Here is a 17,130-nt window from a genome sequence, read left to right on the forward strand (position 1 = left end):
CCTAACTTAACCTTCACACCCCCATTATACCCTGCCCGTTACTACCACGACAACCCCACTTCCCCCATAAAAACCGAACAACTTTCCACTAACGTCAAAGACAAATGCCGTCACTTGCCAACCCAATCCCCTCTCGCCACACTCTCACTCCGTCAGTTTTGCGCCGTTAAGCTTCCTTTATTAATTGTCCCCTTCAGACAGTGTCTCACCAACCGGCTACACCCAGTCAAAAAGCCCTGCCCGACCGGCTATTCCCGGTTCCAACCACGGGTTACAATTTGACCGCGGTTGAAATAATTGCTCTACCCATATTTTTGACTCCACTGCTTATCCAAAGGTCCCCCATCACCATACCTCTCCTCTTCTCTGTCCTTCTCTCTCACATCACTTACATGAAACTTTGCTCTATCATTTCTATCCTCCTCTCTCTCCTCATTTTTTTCTCTCTATTATTTAGCTAAATTTCTCATAATTTTCACGGGTCTCTCACTACTGTGAAGTTCTGAGATTCTTGGAGCTGCTTCTGAGGTGAATTCTTTGGAACTCTTGGTAGCTGGTGAATTAAGGGAGAAAAACTTAAAAAGAACTTTGTGGGCTCTTGGAGAATTTTCGTGAGTTTGTTGACGAATTTTTGTGGGTTTATGAGTTTGAGTTGAGTGACAGCGTTTTGGTGGCTTTGAGTGGATATTTTTTTGTTGGCTTTTGCAGTTTTTGCTCGTGTTTTGAGTGCTTTCTTGGTGGGGGGTTTTGGGATGAGAGATCTATGTTAACGAGTAGGGTGTAGAAATGGCTGCTTCAGAGGTGTCGATCAAGGGATATACTGAGCCAAGTGATGGCCCAAGAGGGCTACCGGAAGTGGCTAAAAGTGTTTCCGGTGCCGGAAAAGGTATTTTATGAAGTTTTGCTCTCATTTCTGGCGTTCTAAGTCATTTTCGTGTCTGATTCTTGTGGATTCTGATTTTGGGCTGCTTTACTATGTCAGTTGATGCTGAGACGGCTCTGTATACGGAGCTTTGGCGGGCATGTGCTGGGCCGTTGGTGACAGTGCCTCGTGAGAAAGAGCTTGTGTATTATTTTCCTCAAGGCCACATAGAACAGGTTTTTTTAATTACTTTTTTTTATTCAAATGCTTTATCGTTAATGTTCATTTGCAGATTCATGCAATTTTCTCATGGGTTTCTTCATTTTTTTTTGTCTTCGTGCATTTACATTTATCTGTCTAAATGCTTTATCAGCAATTTTTGTTTTCAGATTCATGCAAGTTTATCCTGGGTTTCTTCATTTTTGTGTCCTATCTTCCTTCATTTACAAGCCTTACCATGCTTCACTGATTTGTAACATAGAAATTCTGTGTTAATTTTTTGGTCTCTTTTTACGTATCATACTTGGTGTCCCCTCAAAGGGGGGAATATTTCGGTAACTTTATTGTCCTTTTTGTTTTGTTTTTTTTTTATTGGGTGAATGTACTGCTGTATATGGAGGCTGACTTGTCAAGGGTTTTGTTCCTCTCTTTAGGTTGAAGCGTCAACTAATCAGGTTGCAGACCAGGCGATGCCTGTTTATAATCTGCCTTGGAAGATCCTTTGTCGTGTGATTAATGTTCAATTAAAGGTATTTCAAGTTCGACCATCAGGTCATCAGCGGTTAAATTTGGGTTCTACTTTTCACTTTGTGTGCTTTATGACTGGATGTAAAATGTATGGACATATGCAGGCTGAACCTGACACCGATGAGGTGTTTGCGCAAGTTACTTTGATGCCTGAGCCAGATGTGAGTCTCCATATGGAACTATGGTCATTGCGTGTTTATCTTGTCTTGGAATTGGTTATTTGCTTGGAATTTCAATTTTTTGATATGGTCAATGGCAGCAAGATGAGAATGCTGTGAAGAAAGAGCCAGTGCCACCCCCTCCACCGAGGTTCCATGTGCATTCTTTTTGTAAGACTCTTACTGCATCTGATACAAGCACTCATGGTGGATTTTCAGTGCTGAGACGACATGCTGATGAATGTCTTCCACAACTGGTGAGTGTTTTTACAAGGCTTGAAGTTTTTTTTATTGTTTTTTAGTACTTTTCTGGGAATGGGGGGTTGAAATGTTCATATCTATTTGGTTGTCTATGACAGGACATGTCTCGACAGCCTCCAACGCAAGAACTGGTAGCCAAAGATTTGCATGGAAATGAGTGGCGGTTTAGACATATCTTTCGTGGTATAATTCAGAAACTTGGCACATTTTGGACTGTAAACCATTTTACCGTGTTGTATTACATCGGATTAGAAAAGCATTTTTTTGTTAATCTCCAGGTCAACCACGGAGACACCTCCTTCAGAGTGGTTGGAGCGTTTTTGTTAGTTCAAAAAGGCTTGTTGCAGGGGATGCCTTCATATTTCTCAGGTTTGGTACCATCCCAAAAGTCTTATTGTCCTCTGCACTGGAATTTTTTTTTCAAATTGTTTAATATTGCATATTTAGAGGTGAAAATGGGGAGCTTCGTGTTGGGGTGAGACGAGCCATGAGACAGCAAGGAAATGCTCCATCATCAGTCATATCCAGTCACAGCATGCATCTTGGCGTGCTTGCAACAGCTTGGCATGCCATTCAAACCAATACATTTTTCACAGTTTATTATAAACCTAGGTATGTTACTTTTATCACTCTGTTGCAAGTTGTCTGCTTAAAAAGCCAAAGATTAGACACAATGTGCAACTTTATATGTTAAGCAACATGATTGATGAATGGTTTTGGATGCTAGTGGAATTGGATTTGCTCGAGAATCTGACTGGTTTTCCTTCTCTATTTGTCGTCTACAGGACAAGCCCCTCTGAGTTTATTGTTCCTTTTGACCAGTATATGGAGTCTGTGAAAAACAGCTACTCCATTGGAATGAGGTTTAAAATGCGATTTGAAGGTGAAGAGGCTCCAGAGCAGAGATTTACTGGAACTATCGTTGGTACTGAAGAAGCTGATCCAAAAAGGTGGCCAGAATCAAAGTGGAGGTGCCTGAAGGTAGTATCTTTGAACTTCATTTTGTCTTCTTTTGCATTTTGTGATGGATCTGAAAAGGTAACCTTTTCTTTAAGGTGAGATGGGATGAAACTTCAACTATTCCTAGGCCTGATAGGGTTTCACCCTGGAAAATTGAACCTGCGCTTACTCCTCCTGCACTTAATCCTCTTCCGGTGCCTAGGCCAAAAAGGCCTCGGCCAAACATTTTGCCATCATCTCCTGATTCTTCTGTGCTTACCAGGGAAGGTAGGTTTTCGCTTTTATTTTATTATTTCTTTCCTGATTATGATTTTGGGTTCTAGTTTGATGTAGCCAAATTATTTTGTTGATTCTCGCATTTGTGCTGCCATGCAGGTTCGTCTAAGATAACCATAGACCCTTCACCAGCTAGTGGGTTGTCGAGGGTCTTGCAAGGTCAAGAACCATCGACCCTGCGAGGCACTCTTGGAGAAAGTAACGAGTCAGATTCTCTAGAGAAGCCTGTCATATGGCCACCGTCTCTGGATGATGACAAGTTAGATGTTTGTGCTTCTTCACGCAGATATGCTTCAGACAAGTGGTTGCCTTTCGGGAGGCCTGAATCATCATTTACAGATCTCTTAGCAGGTTTTGGGAGTCAAATTAATTCCCCAAATGAGTTCTCCACAACTTCTGCTGATCAAACTGTTGTTTCTGCTAACTCAAAGAAACGGCAATTGCAAGAACATGAAGGAAAATTGAATTACCTTGGAAGCCCATGGTCGTTAATGTCCTCTGGTCTGTCACTTAATTTGATGGAGCCTAGTGTAAAAACTCGTGGGCAAGGCACTGACATTTCATATCAGACTCGAGGGGATGCCAGATATGGTAGTTTTAACGAGTATCCCCTGCTTCCCAGTAATAGACTTGACAATCAACAAGCTAATTGGTTAATGCCTCCGCCAATGACCTCTTATATTCAGATGCCTCCCAACTCCAGGGAGATGGTTCATAAACCTATGTTGGTACCGCCGCATGAGGTCGTCAAACCTAAAGAGGGGAACTGTAAGCTTTTTGGTATCCCCCTTATAAGCAACCCTATGCCATTAGAGCCAGCATCATCTCACAAAAATAGAACAATCGAGTCAGTAGGCCAACTACTTCCAGGAATGCATACTCATCGGTCCTCTGTGTCTGAATCTGATCAGAGGTCTGAACAACCAAAGGGCGGAAAGGTGGCTGATAATGTGGTTGCTAGTAATGAGCAGGATAAGCAATGCCAAACATTTAATCAAGTTACAAGAGATAGGGAAGGAAAAGTCTCTGGAGGTTCAACAAGGAGCTGCACTAAGGTTCTGCATATGTTTTTATTGATGTTTTCTTTGCAGTAACATTTGATTTGTCAACATTAGCTCGTGTGAATAGGATGCTCTCATTTCAGGTCCATAAACAGGGGATTGCCCTCGGTAGGTCTGTGGATCTAACAAAGTTTAACAACTATGATGAATTGATCGCTGAACTGGATCGGTTGTTTGAATTCAACGGTGAATTGAAGTATCGGACTAAGCATTGGTTGGTTGTATATACTGATGATGAGGGTGACATGATGCTCGTTGGAGATGATCCATGGCAGTAAGTCTTCAATTCTTTGACCTCACAATGTAAACGTCAAAACATGTATTGATCTATAGTGTTTGATGATTTGTGCCACTTGATAGATTGTGAACGCGTCATTGTTGTGATTTCTGGTTAATAATTTTCATTAATTGGTTGTTTTTATCAGAGAATTCTGTGGCATGGTTCGTAAGATCTTTATTTATACTAGAGAAGAGGTGCAACGGATGAATCCAGGGACACTCAATTCCAGAGGCGAGGAGCAATCATCAGTTGCACAAGGCTTGGATGCCAAAGAAGTGAAGAATCTGCTACAGCCTTCAGCATCAAGCCCTGATGACTGCTAGAATTTGATCCTTTCATTTAGGTATTCACTTTTGTTGCTCTGGTAGAGATGTCTGTCAAAGAAAACGTATCTTGTTTTCTGTATGCCTTGTGCATTTCCTATCATGGTTTTGCTTATCTGGAAAAAGATGAAATGACGAGTGTTATGAAAACTGAAAAGATAATTAATTCCTACTCTTGCATGCCCTTAAAGGGGAAATAACTGTGGAAAGAGGGTTTTGTATTGCATTTTTGTTTGGAGAAGTGTTTTTTCAGGGTCCAATGGTATTTTGTGGCAATGATAATTTGCTAACCTTTTGGTTCTGTGTAGGATTTTGTGCAGAAGAGTGGCAGTAGACTGTTTGCCTCAACCCTGTTGAGTTTTGGACATTCAGGCGTAGTGATGCATATATATAGCCTTTTACTACCTGATGGCAGGGTCTCTATATGTAGCTGAAGCATTTCCTATTGGCAATTTTGCACCCTTCTTTGGAGCTTATATATGGCTTCCTACTTTATACGTACTATACATACCCCATATTATCTTTTTATCAGCAAGGCATGGGTACCTTGCTTCAAGGCATCCCCCCTTTGTACATAGCCAACTCACGATTTAACAGCTTTGGATAGTATATGTCTATACATTGTCAAATCTACTAGCCTTGGGCGCATGTTTCTGTAGTATTGACCTCTAAAATGTGTAATGATCAAATGTTTTATATTCACCCAAATTGTAGTTGCAATCACTTAAATGTGAGTTTCTTGGGTTTTGATTGGATGTATTCATAATGTTGGTGTAGCTCGGTAATGCAAATAAAGATTGCCATGCCTAGGTGTCGGGCCACTGACATGTTGCTTCCTTTCGGGAGAGCTATACTCAGAATGACTTCAGGGGTAGATGTCATGTCAGCTGCCAAACTTGCTGATTTTGTACATCTTTATACCCGAGCCCCTGTTAAAGTCGTGCTTGTGGAATAACTAGTCTCTTTAATCTGGATGGGAAGAAACTGGGAAGCTTTCAGCTTTGGAGGAACGGCACGATTAACCAGGTATGGTGCTTGATATTGCATCGACCTAGAAGGCAAGAAAGCGTCAAAAGTCTATTACGTTCTGAAGCTTGCATCCCCAGTTGGGCACGACTCTTATGAAGGAACTTACAGAAACGCAAACGACTCTTAGCATGGGTGTTTTGAGCTGGCATACCTGTCTAAGCAGCAGTAGCTTTGTCATTTTCAGGCAGGAGAAAGTAAGTGTTACGGGGAAAGGTAATAGGGCCTGTTAGCCAGCAGTTAGTTCCGTTTAAGGATTTCTAACTTCTCCCACCAAAAAATGGTTTCCCATATAAGCATTTCATGTTTAGTTTGTCAAGAACATACAACAGTTTCTTCTCCTGCACCAATGTCCGGCAAGCTACCAACAGTGGGAAAAAGCTATCATTCGATCCTTTTGTTTTTCCCGTCACAAAACTTGATTACTCGTATAGTGGTACATGGGAAAAAGCTATCAGGTGCAACAATGTACAACCCTGATAATCTTCACGTCATGGCCAAAGTTCGCGAAGAAGACGGATGAGTTTTTGACAAATGAACCCATGTTTAAGCATGGGCTCTTTTGTTTTCTTTCATTGTTACTGGCCTGTTGGACTGGTTGAGTCGTCGTCTGGCTTTCCAGTCCAAACAACCCCCAAACCCCAATAGGGTTAAAAAATCGATCATTTTGAGTAAAATCGCAGAAATCGTCCGGTTTAACCGTTTGACACGTTGAATTGAAACGGTTTTGAGAGACCAACCGATTCAGTGCCTTCCTTTAATTAAATCAAAAAATTGTGAAGTTGGTCATTTAATGTCATTAATTAACATTCTAAATTCAAACCTTACCAATTACGGATGCGTAATTATCTTCAATTAATTAGACATGTAAGGGAATTTGATCCCTTGACCTACACCTAGATAGAGTTTTAAAGCTCTCTTGGTAGTTAACTATTCTAGGAGTAGTTGATTTTGTGGGACGCTTTTCAGATAAGGGAAATGTCCTGTTCTCATTGAACTATGAATTTCCTAATGCCATGCCGCTTGTCATTGAGCTGGATACCGAAAACAGTCTCCAACGTAAAAAGTTAAAGAGGGATAGAGTCAACTACCAACAACCAAAGACGGATGAGTTTTTGACAAATGAATCCATGTTTATAGCTTGGGCTCTTTGTTTTCTTTCATTGTTTTACAACCCAGTCTGGACTGGCCAGTTGGACTGGTTGAGTCGTCGTCTGCTTTCCAGTCCAAACAACCCCCAAAACCCAATTGTGTTAAAAAATCAGTCATTTTGAGTGAAATCGCAGAAATCATCCGGTTTAACCGTTTAACACACTGACACGTTGAATTTAAACAGTTTTGAGAGACCAACGGATTCAATGCCTTCCTTTAATTAAATCCAAAAATTTTGAAGTTGGTCAATTAATGTCATTAATTAATAGTCTAAGTTCAAACCTTACCAATTACAGATGCATAATTATCTTCAATTAATCAGACATGCACGGGAATTGGATCCCTTGACGTACACCCATGGTTCAAAGTTGCGGTCGCGGCTCGAACCGTTTCACATCGGTCTCGGCATATTGGTCGCGGTATCGATGAGACGCGAATTTTTGAAATATTTAATATTCTAAAAATTGTAAAAAATATGATAAACAAAAATAATTAAAAAATTAGTAAAAATAATAAAAATTCGAGTTGATTTGGGATGACTCGGAGTGATTCGGTGTGACTCGACCGTTTCAACCCTTCATGATGACGTTTCAGCGAGTCAAGCATCTCGGAATCGTATCGTTCCGGTATCGTATCGGGAGGACCCGCGACGGTGACAATTCGGCCGAGTCTTTGAACCATGTGTACACCTAAATAGAATTTTAAAGCTTTCTTAGTAGCTAACTCCTCTAGGAGTAGTTGGTTATTTGGGACACTTTTCAGATAAGGGAAACGTCCTGTTCTAATTGAACCATGAATTTCCTAATGCCATGCTGCTTTCTGTTGAGTCGGCTTTCTGTTGAGCTGGATACAGGAAACAGTCTCCAACGTAAAAAAGTTAAAAGGGGGATGGAGTCAACTACCAACAACCAAAGAAACGCTAATTTGTTGTTGAGATAGTTCCTTTAGTAAGGAATACGCTCACAACTTGCAAGACCGAGTTGTCCTGCTGCAACAACTAGACATTCATCAATGGCTTGGCTACTATAATTCAAAAAACTAATTTGATTTAAGTAAATTAAATTGCTACAAGAAGAAAGCTACTTCAACAAAAGACAATCTTGACATCGAAATACAGACAACAAATGTTTAATGCTTTAAAGCATACAAGTTTTTTGCAAAATAAGGAACTGTAGAGCGGCTTAAATGTAAATGCGATCTAAAACAAAGAAAGTCTGTTGAATAGACAGACGAATTAGCCATTGGATGACTGATCTGCAAAAGGGAAACAGCGTTCACAATCTTGAGCAGTAGAAAATTAGACAATCCCCTGGAAGCCAGCTGAATCCAAGAGAACTGCTTTGATGTGTTCTGGAGGGATTTCTTGGCCTTCATTGCATTGCTGTAATTGGCATAACAACGTTTGAAACAGCCATAAGTTTTCAAGCCGCAGCTTTCATATATTTTTACAAATAAAACGAGGTTCATAATCAAAAGCACTTGGGCTCCTCCAAATAACCATGAGTTTGTGAGTCTAACATGCCCATCATGTTCTAGAGAGATTAAGTTTTGAGCTTGTGATCTGTTGTTTCTTTCAGAATTAATTTCTCATGGGAGGATAGGAGGAGTGTTCTAAGTTAACTTCTATATTTTTGGAACTTTATCAAAACCAACAATGCTTTTTAGGTTCTGATTAAAAAAAATTAGATAAAGAACCCTGCTGCAACGTCATATATGAGTGAAAGTTAATTACCTCAGCTCTGAAGATATCCAAGGCAAATCCATTGAAGCAGCTAATCACAGCCTGTTGGATGTCTAGTCCAAGGCTGTCCAAAGCCCTCATGGTTGAGAGCAAGAGTCCAGGTCTGCGACCGCAGAACATGTGGATATTTACAGCTCTTCCTTCTCTTAACCTTACTTCAATCTACAAAAATAAACACGCAGAGGATCATCTTTAGGACGGTTTTCACATTAGTTCAAAATCATCAGAAACAAGTAGATATTGGTATTCACGAAATGCTTGCGATTAAAAGAAAGACAAACCCTTGCAGGTTGTCCAGTTGGGCTTGACAATGGACTTGCAAAGGCACTTGGACAGAGTTCTTCCTTGATACGGCAGGGCAGGGCGGAGGCAGTAGGAGTCAAAGGATAGAAGGGTGTGGTGGGAGTTAATGCGGAGGCAGCAGGGGTCGACTCCAATTCATTTTGTAGATCGTTGATCTTCTGCAACAGTTCCTTCAAGTACTCAATTGCATCGCCTAAAATTGAGGCCCTGTCCATCTACCAGCATAAAAAACAGTCATCTGTACTGTATCATCACAAAAACCCCAGCAAAGTTCTTGCACCATAAAACCATCTCTTAACCTCTACAGTGATCTAGCAACATAGCCAGCCCACTTCAATAATCTTGTCATGATGCAATTGGGGAGACAAAATTAGAAACACAACCAAAATTGGAAATATTTTTTCGAAAGTCATCTTAAATTTATGTTCAAGTCATAAGCATTGTAGTCTTAAGTCTCTATAACCCTCTCCTCCCTGCACAGCTGCGCTGCGCGTTTCTTATTACAAGTCCTAAGCTGCAAAAAGATGTTTTATGTAATCATATTTCAACAAATGTGTAGATTGAGAGGTGAGCATTGCAAAAGCTGGAATGAGAAGCAATTAATACTCATTGGACCACCAAACTAAACTGATTAAAATTTAAATATGAAGTGAAGAAGTGGGACTTAGAGATTGTGAAGGTAAATCAGCAACCAGGAGAACCAAGAAGATTAGGAGATAAACGTATTTATTGCCAAGATATTAAGTTTAAAAATGAGTCTCTTAAAGTGAGCGTGCAAGTGAGCAAGACAACTCTCAGAAGGGTTCACTGTCAAACTAGTATATATCAAATAATGGTGGGATTCCATGTTTCCGCCAGTGGTCCTGGCTCTCAAGGTGTCTTTCACTCGAAATCAATTCATGGAGTCCATGTGAATGAATTAAATGCTGCCCCATTTGCTTTAACTTCCAGCCTTTTGAACAATAATACAAAGACAAAATCCTATGCATTCATCAAACGCAACCCAATTCAAGTTTTCAGTTCAATTAAAACCAAAAAAAAAAAAAACGATAAGAAAGGAACACTAATGGAAAAAGGAAAAGAAAGAAGACATTATTGCCTAAGACATTATTGCCTAAAACATGTTGAAAATCAAATAACAAATTCACGAGAATTTGCTGTATAGAATTTCTTACCTTGCTAATTTTTGGCACAACGGACCTCAGCATGTAAAGCCTATCATTGAGCTTCTTCCGACGACGGCGTTCGGCCATCAAATTCTTTGCTGGAAGTCCCTTTTTCTTCCCTTTCTGATCCTCACCACCGGTGACAGTGCTATTAGCATTCGAGCTATTTCCGCCATTCTTAACTCCCTCTCCCACCACCTTACTGTGATTCTCCAACAAATCATCAGAATCATAATTCAGGTTGGACCCATCAATGCTAACATCCTCAAGATCATCGAAATCGCTACCCTTCCTTTTTAGTCCACTGGCTTCACCAACTTCTTTCTTCTTATCATAGCTTTCACTGTTACCAGAACTCTGCCCAATTTCACCCCCCAAAACTCCCAAATCACTACTACTACATGCCAGATTCTTCCTCAAAGCAGCCCTTTTTTGAAATAAAGTGGGCTGTGCCCCGGTTGAAGTAAAATTATCAAGTGGCTGAAGTAACTTAGACCTATTAAGAAACAAAGAGTTCACATTCCCTGAACATTCTCCAAACCCCAGTGGACCAAAACCACCATTATTTTGGGGCATTTGAAGCAAATTGGCAGTTGAAAATTGACTCCCTGAGTTCAAATTAGGACTTCCCAACTGGGTTTGAGAACTCAAATCATTAAATCCAACACCCAAAACCCCAACTCCACCTCTAGTGCTAAAACCACCCAAACCTTGATGACTTTCAAGAAAGCCACTTTCGCAGCCCAAGTCAAAGCTACCATTGTCTAACTGGGTAGTGGACAACGTATTAAGGCCAGAAAGAAGATTGCTTCTTGGTGGGGGCTGCAAAAAGTAATGGTGTACCTGAGAAGGGTCGAGATTGTTGAAAACTGAGGCAGGTGATGGTGAACATGAAGCAGAGGAGTCCACAGCTTGCAAGATTAGATTTTGATGATCAGCCTCAGCGAAGTTAGCTGAGAAAGTTATGTCCCTCATGTCAAGATGGCTGCTTTGCATGGTGCCAGCATTGTTGTTGTTAGGATTGTTGGTCTCAGCATGATTAGTAGTGGTCAAGTACCAGTCTTCATCTTCAACGCCAAGCATGGATTTGAATGTTGGAATTGAGCCCATTTCCATATCTTCTCTGTTCTCCAGAACCCCATTTTGCTCATTGTTACTGTTGTTGTTCATGGTTGATGGATGATGATCCCACGAAGCCGTTTCTTGATCCTTATCATCCATCCAAACCATGCTATTAACTCTTGACAACATATTTCTTTCCAATTCTTTTTTTTTTCCTTGGCAGATGAAACTAAAGAAAGAAAGAGAATAAATGGTTTTGGTATTGAATAGAAGAGGACAAAAAAGAGACAGAAAGATGGCGGTGTATGGTGGGGGTTAAAGGGCGGAGGAAGGGAAATGAGGAAGGAGATGTGCAACTGAGAAAAAAGGGAAATGGCTTTTTCCAGAGGGAGACGTCTTTTATTTGGAGAAGACTGACACTTGTAGCTTGGGACGTTACATTCATACAGCTGAATTGCTGATCCATCATTTACTACGACCATTACTTATAGATTTGGCATCTACACTCTACTAAATCTCAAACAACGGAAAATTCTAGTACAATTACTGTACTATTTTACTGTGGCTTGGAAACAAATTACACCCGTCTTTGCATGGCCTATATCGCCTCTATTATGTGCTTCGCTTAAAGCTTTCATTTCAAGTGAGCTCTTTGAATTTAATCTCTTTCGATGGATGACTTGGTTGTGAGGGTTTTAGGGAGAAAGAAGCCAAATGTCACCCTTCTAATTTGTGTAGATATCGAAATATTTGTACCCGGGATACCTTTAAACGTCATAACTGGAATTGTTTCTAGCATCGAAATTATCGCAATTGTATGATGTGAAATGCCAAATTAGAGAAAAACAACTTGAAAGACTCGATTAACGCTTTTGCATATAAAAAAAGGGCTTAGTCATTTGTATTGCAAGTCTCAAATTTGGTATGGAAAATATTCATAAAGATTGCCTTGGCTGTATCCCCAGTAGTAGTGTGATTTTCATAGCTGTTTTCCTATTCCCCCTGGAAGCAGTAGTATGTAGATGATTTTCATAGCTGTTTTCCTATTTCCAAAGGGTGACAGCACCAGCATGAACGTATGAAACTTTGTGCAGTAGATTCTGGCTTTATATGGAAAGCCAATCTATCATAAACAAAGCACACACTTATTCCGAGCTTCTCTTTTGTTGTCATCTGAGGTGAGCAGGAAAACTCATCATTAGCAAAAAGTTAAAGAGCAGAAGCAAAGCCAAGGAAAAGATGACGAAATTTCGCAAATCTTTAGCTGAGGCTCCAGAGTTGTTAAAAAGGGGACCTCAATTTACGACTAAAGGAATAACTAAATTTAGGATGATGCGGTCTTAGCAGCTTTGGAAATGTTCCTTCCTTTTTTATTTTTTAAGAATGTTTGCTTGTACTTGGATTTAAAATGATGGGCTGCATCCAATTCCAAATATGTTCTATGTAACGTTTTCGTTTTGTTTCATAGTAGGAACTAGGCATTCTTTTTCCCCTAGTGTTGGTGGGGTTTTCTTGTTTCAAAGATTGGAATGTAAACTCAATGATTTAGGAAATTTTGATAAAGCAAAAAATTCTCCCAAAGGTACTAAGTTGGTCATTTATCATGTTACTAGGCTCGTGTTTGGTGCCCGTGATTAAAGAGAATTTTTTATTGAATAAATAATAGTAGATTTTGAAAAACAAAGTTATCGGATATGATAAAACTAATAATAATATGTTCTAATTGTAGAATACACTTGTACACTTTGTTTTATCAATACTTTTACAATTTTACCATTCTCAAAAGATCTCTACAGATGCCAGTTGAAAATCGACCAAGAGTAGACATAAGTTGTTTCAGATAAAGGAATATCCTGTAATGGTTAGTTATAACAACATGCTAATATGTCGTTGTGTTAATTGCACAACAAAAGCCACATTTCAATTAAATGTGTCTATAACATCATTTCAGTAATTACATCAACACATAAACTTATATGAGTTGTACTCGATGCAAAAATGGCTACAAAATAATTTCATATTTCAGAAATACCCAAATGTCTCCATAAATCAAGAGATAATTTCAGAAACCTCTCTCAAGGTTTCAGAAATACCCAAATGTCTCCATTTGGACAGGAGATTATTTGCCAAAATTTATTTGCTTACATCATCATTACAATTTTCAATACACCTTTTTATCTTCCCAATTATCTTTTTATCTCACATACATCACATCACAAAAAGTGCTACAGTAAAAATATCTCAAATAACTTACAATCCAAACACACTAATATCACTCATCTCCCCTGAAATTTTTAAAATCTCACTTACCATTGTTGAATTGACATTTCTTGTAATATTTGAATCCCTTTAAAGGAAATAAAAGAAAGAAATTTTTTTTGTTCCAATACTACCCTTATATTATCTTACTTATGAAATTTATAACAACAATAAAAAATAAAATAAAGTTAAATTATTATAAGGTGTAAATTTCTTGATGTAAATTATTTATTTTAATTGTATTGGAACAAAAACAAAATTTAAACCTTGAAAAATTCACACATATGAAGAGATTATTTTAATTTTCAATACGACTTAAATAACATCATGAATTAAAACAGATTTCTCCAAAAAAATATTTGACTTCCTTAATTGTAATTGTGCACGAAATTTTTTAATGTGTTAATTACTCTCTAAAATCCTCCTAAATGGTTGATCTTGATTAGATTTAATTTATTCATATCTTTTGCTATTCCACCATGACTTCAATTTAAAGAAATATTGACCGTTATTAGCTAGCAATTTATTTTTTAATTTACATTTGTTGCTTTTAAAATTTTAGTTTGTTTTGATTTTTTTGGTTAAATGGTTATTAAAAGCAATGGTAATGTTGTTAATTTGTGGCCTTTAATAGAAATATTTAATCTTGTCAAGTTGACAAGGGAGGTAAGTGAGATTTTAAAAACTTAATGGGAGTTGAGTGATATTATAATAAATCTCATGGGAGGTTTCTGAAATTATTCCATAAATCAAAGTTTTAAACATATCAAAATGAGGATATTTCAGTAACTATATTTAAACACATATTGCCCTCAGTTGTACCAAAAGTTTTATAAAAACTACACAATATTCCATATTTCCAAAAAATCCCTATCTACGCGATGGAAATTCAAACCCCTTTGATCACAACTCATTCTTATATAATATAAGGATGAGACTACAATTATAAGCATAAATTGATACCTAATGTTCTTTTTATTACGCATTAGATACTCCAATCGTTTGTTGTTGGCAAGCATTGGAGGGTGTCGCGAAACTACATCTTATATTTTGTTTGATGATGAACTCATCTAAATCGAGTTAATTATTCTTTTTGTTAATTGCATTACATATTTTGATCTCAATGTCCGATAAAATTGCAAAATTAAAGATGAAAGTCCTTAGCACTTACGCTCTAAACTAATTCAAAAAAAAAAAAAAGGCAAAACTCGAAAATTTGAATTAATGTAGAGGATAATTCTCAAATTTCTATCAGCTCCATCATCCTTCGGGAACCCTCTAGCTAGGGTAGGATTTGGAGCCTGGAGTTGGTTTTGTTTGATTTGAACAGGATAACCTGGCCAAGAGGAAATTTCATTTTTGCAGTCTTTGACTTTTCAATTGTCTGTCGCCACATTGGAAGATGGCGAGACGGGATTCTCGTGAGGGGTTCTCCATACACCGCAACTTCATATCCAATCAGAAACCTTAATTCTCTGGGCCCACCCACCCCAGCAGCCCCTAGATTTGCTTGCTACAACCGCTACTACTCTCGCTATTCTTTTATCTTTCCGCTACGAATCAATCAAATTGAATTCAATCGATTTGATGATAAAAGTTCGGTTTGCCAGTCAGTTAAATCAAAGTTAAAACTAGTCTAAACTCAAATTGACAAATAATTGAATAAAATTTTAAATTCATTAAAATAATCAAACAAATTTGAACACTTGAAGATTCGATTTCATAGCCTGCTACCACCCCAAGTCCAAAGGGATTAGGATAAATAGAGGACCTCTATTAAATAGTACTCAATAACAACTTGTTTTTAAACTAATCTTAATAATTATGATACTTAATAATCTACTTGTATTTGAATGATCAGAATTAGTAAAGCTTTTATGTGAAAAATCGAATTAAGAGAATGTCATTCCCTGCTTGATTAGCCACAATTTACAACTATTATCAATCACACTGGCTGACCACATGTTTCATATATGTATGTATTATCCCTTTTCCTCTCCTTTTCAAATTGGCTCCATATGTTGATATTTTTTTTTTTTGCTCCTTCAAGTTGGCATATAGCAGGACAGGCATCAATCAATATCTGAGGAGTTCACGAGGTAGGAAGGACTTACAATTAAAGGTTGCCCCCGGCACAGATTTACGGCAGAAGAAGCGTATCTGAGCCTGATTGGATCTTGAATAGTTACTTTCTTTTCCTCTTCCAATTGTTTATTGATGTAGAATTTATTCCTCATAGGAAATGAATGTGTTCCGAAATTTTTAAATTTGAATTGTGCCCGGCTACACAACAATTTCAGCTACTACAACTATAATATAATTGGTCCAGAAGCAATACATACATACATATATTTTTTTGGGGAATCAAGATAGTTAATAATAAGGGTTAGTAGGTTTACCTGGGATTAAGGGTTAGTAATTTAATTCTGATTTCTTCTGTTGAAAGAAAAAAAAAAGTATGGAGAGGTTTCTGAGTGTCATGGGAGTTAGTACACCTTTAGTAACACTGGCCTTTCCAAAAATCCCACATTGATCATTGGGGGGGGGGGTTTGGGGTTAGATTATTAGTTCTCTGGTGGCCTCAAGTGTTGCCGGCTTTTGAGGTTTATCTGGGATTAAGGGTTAGTGATTTAATCTTCTGTTGAAAGGTAGTTAATAATAATAAGGGCATTATTAGCTAGGTGACTTTCAAAAAGGTGGAACTTTGCATTTGATTTGAGTAACCTGTTGGCAAAATCTGATAGCTGAGTGAAACTAATAATGGGCTGCCTATTTGTCTCGTTTTGCTCTCTCATGGGCTTCTTCATTTACTATTACATGCCCATCCCACCCCATAGGAAGCTGTTCAGCTACAAGTAAATTCCCATCCCACCTGACATTGAGTCAATGCTCAAAGATTAAACTTAGTGGGCTGTCTACAAGGAAAAGCCCCTGCAGATTCTGAGTGGGCCAAGAGTTAACTATGGTCCTAAACTTCCTAGTCAAAGTGGACATAATAATGATATTGGACCACACATGTTGTCCACTGCTTTTAGCTTGGTGGAATCTCTAATCCGAGGCTTGAATTCGTTGTCATCTCGGTAGAAAAGGGCTCTTCTTAATCCTTGATGAAACTTTTAATGCAGAAAAATGATTATCTTTTTTTTTTTCTTGATAAGTAGGAGGTCTATATCTCTTATTTACAATCTCTCTCATCTCACCATCCAACCCAACTCTCTCCCAAAAAATAATTATCTTGTTATCTGCAAAACAGAAAAGAAAAATATATATATCTCTAAAGTCGGTGAGTAATAGCAATAGAGAGATTCTCAATTTATGAAATAACATTTCCATTTTGTGAATCGACAAAATTTACACAAACAAGAAAAAACAAAAGTAAATAGTGTCTAGCTTATATATATATATATATATTGAAATCGTTTGTAAAAAATAATCCAACTTTAGGAATTCCCACAAAAGAATTTGTCCTTCTATTTCTAGTGGTGTGCATTGA

The 17,130-nt window shown here is 38.2% G+C and overlaps 2 protein-coding genes across 3 annotated transcripts; one reads left to right on the forward strand and one right to left on the reverse strand.

Moving 5' to 3' along the window:
* Positions 1 to 353: 353 nt before the first annotated feature.
* LOC113767804 (auxin response factor 2A) lies at positions 354 to 5,685 on the forward strand. Of its 2 annotated transcripts, XM_027312005.1 has the most exons (15): positions 354 to 611; positions 709 to 886; positions 983 to 1,098; positions 1,516 to 1,611; positions 1,714 to 1,770; positions 1,869 to 2,024; positions 2,127 to 2,211; positions 2,307 to 2,397; positions 2,476 to 2,640; positions 2,814 to 3,009; positions 3,084 to 3,255; positions 3,364 to 4,319; positions 4,409 to 4,599; positions 4,751 to 4,948; positions 5,237 to 5,685. In XM_027312005.1, the coding sequence occupies exons 2-14, from the start codon at positions 787 to 789 to the stop codon at positions 4,926 to 4,928; spliced, it is 2,559 nt and encodes an 852-aa protein (XP_027167806.1). In that variant the 5' UTR covers positions 354 to 611; positions 709 to 786; the 3' UTR covers positions 4,929 to 4,948; positions 5,237 to 5,685. The 2 variants fall into 2 exon arrangements, with proteins under 2 accessions (XP_027167806.1, XP_027167805.1); XM_027312004.1 differs by having other exon boundaries at positions 354 to 886.
* Positions 5,686 to 8,186: 2,501 nt separating this feature from the next.
* LOC113767805 (transcription factor ICE1-like) lies at positions 8,187 to 11,839 on the reverse strand. Its single transcript, XM_027312006.1, has 4 exons — positions 10,326 to 11,839; positions 9,129 to 9,365; positions 8,839 to 9,009; positions 8,187 to 8,487 (listed from the first exon to the last, which is right to left on the reverse strand). The coding sequence occupies exons 1-4, from the start codon at positions 11,565 to 11,567 to the stop codon at positions 8,404 to 8,406; spliced, it is 1,734 nt and encodes a 577-aa protein (XP_027167807.1). The 5' UTR covers positions 11,568 to 11,839; the 3' UTR covers positions 8,187 to 8,403.
* Positions 11,840 to 17,130: the final 5,291 nt, after the last annotated feature.

This window comes from Coffea eugenioides, chromosome 4 (assembly GCF_003713205.1).
Source record: "Coffea eugenioides isolate CCC68of chromosome 4, Ceug_1.0, whole genome shotgun sequence".
Classification (NCBI taxonomy): domain Eukaryota; kingdom Viridiplantae; phylum Streptophyta; class Magnoliopsida; order Gentianales; family Rubiaceae; genus Coffea; species Coffea eugenioides.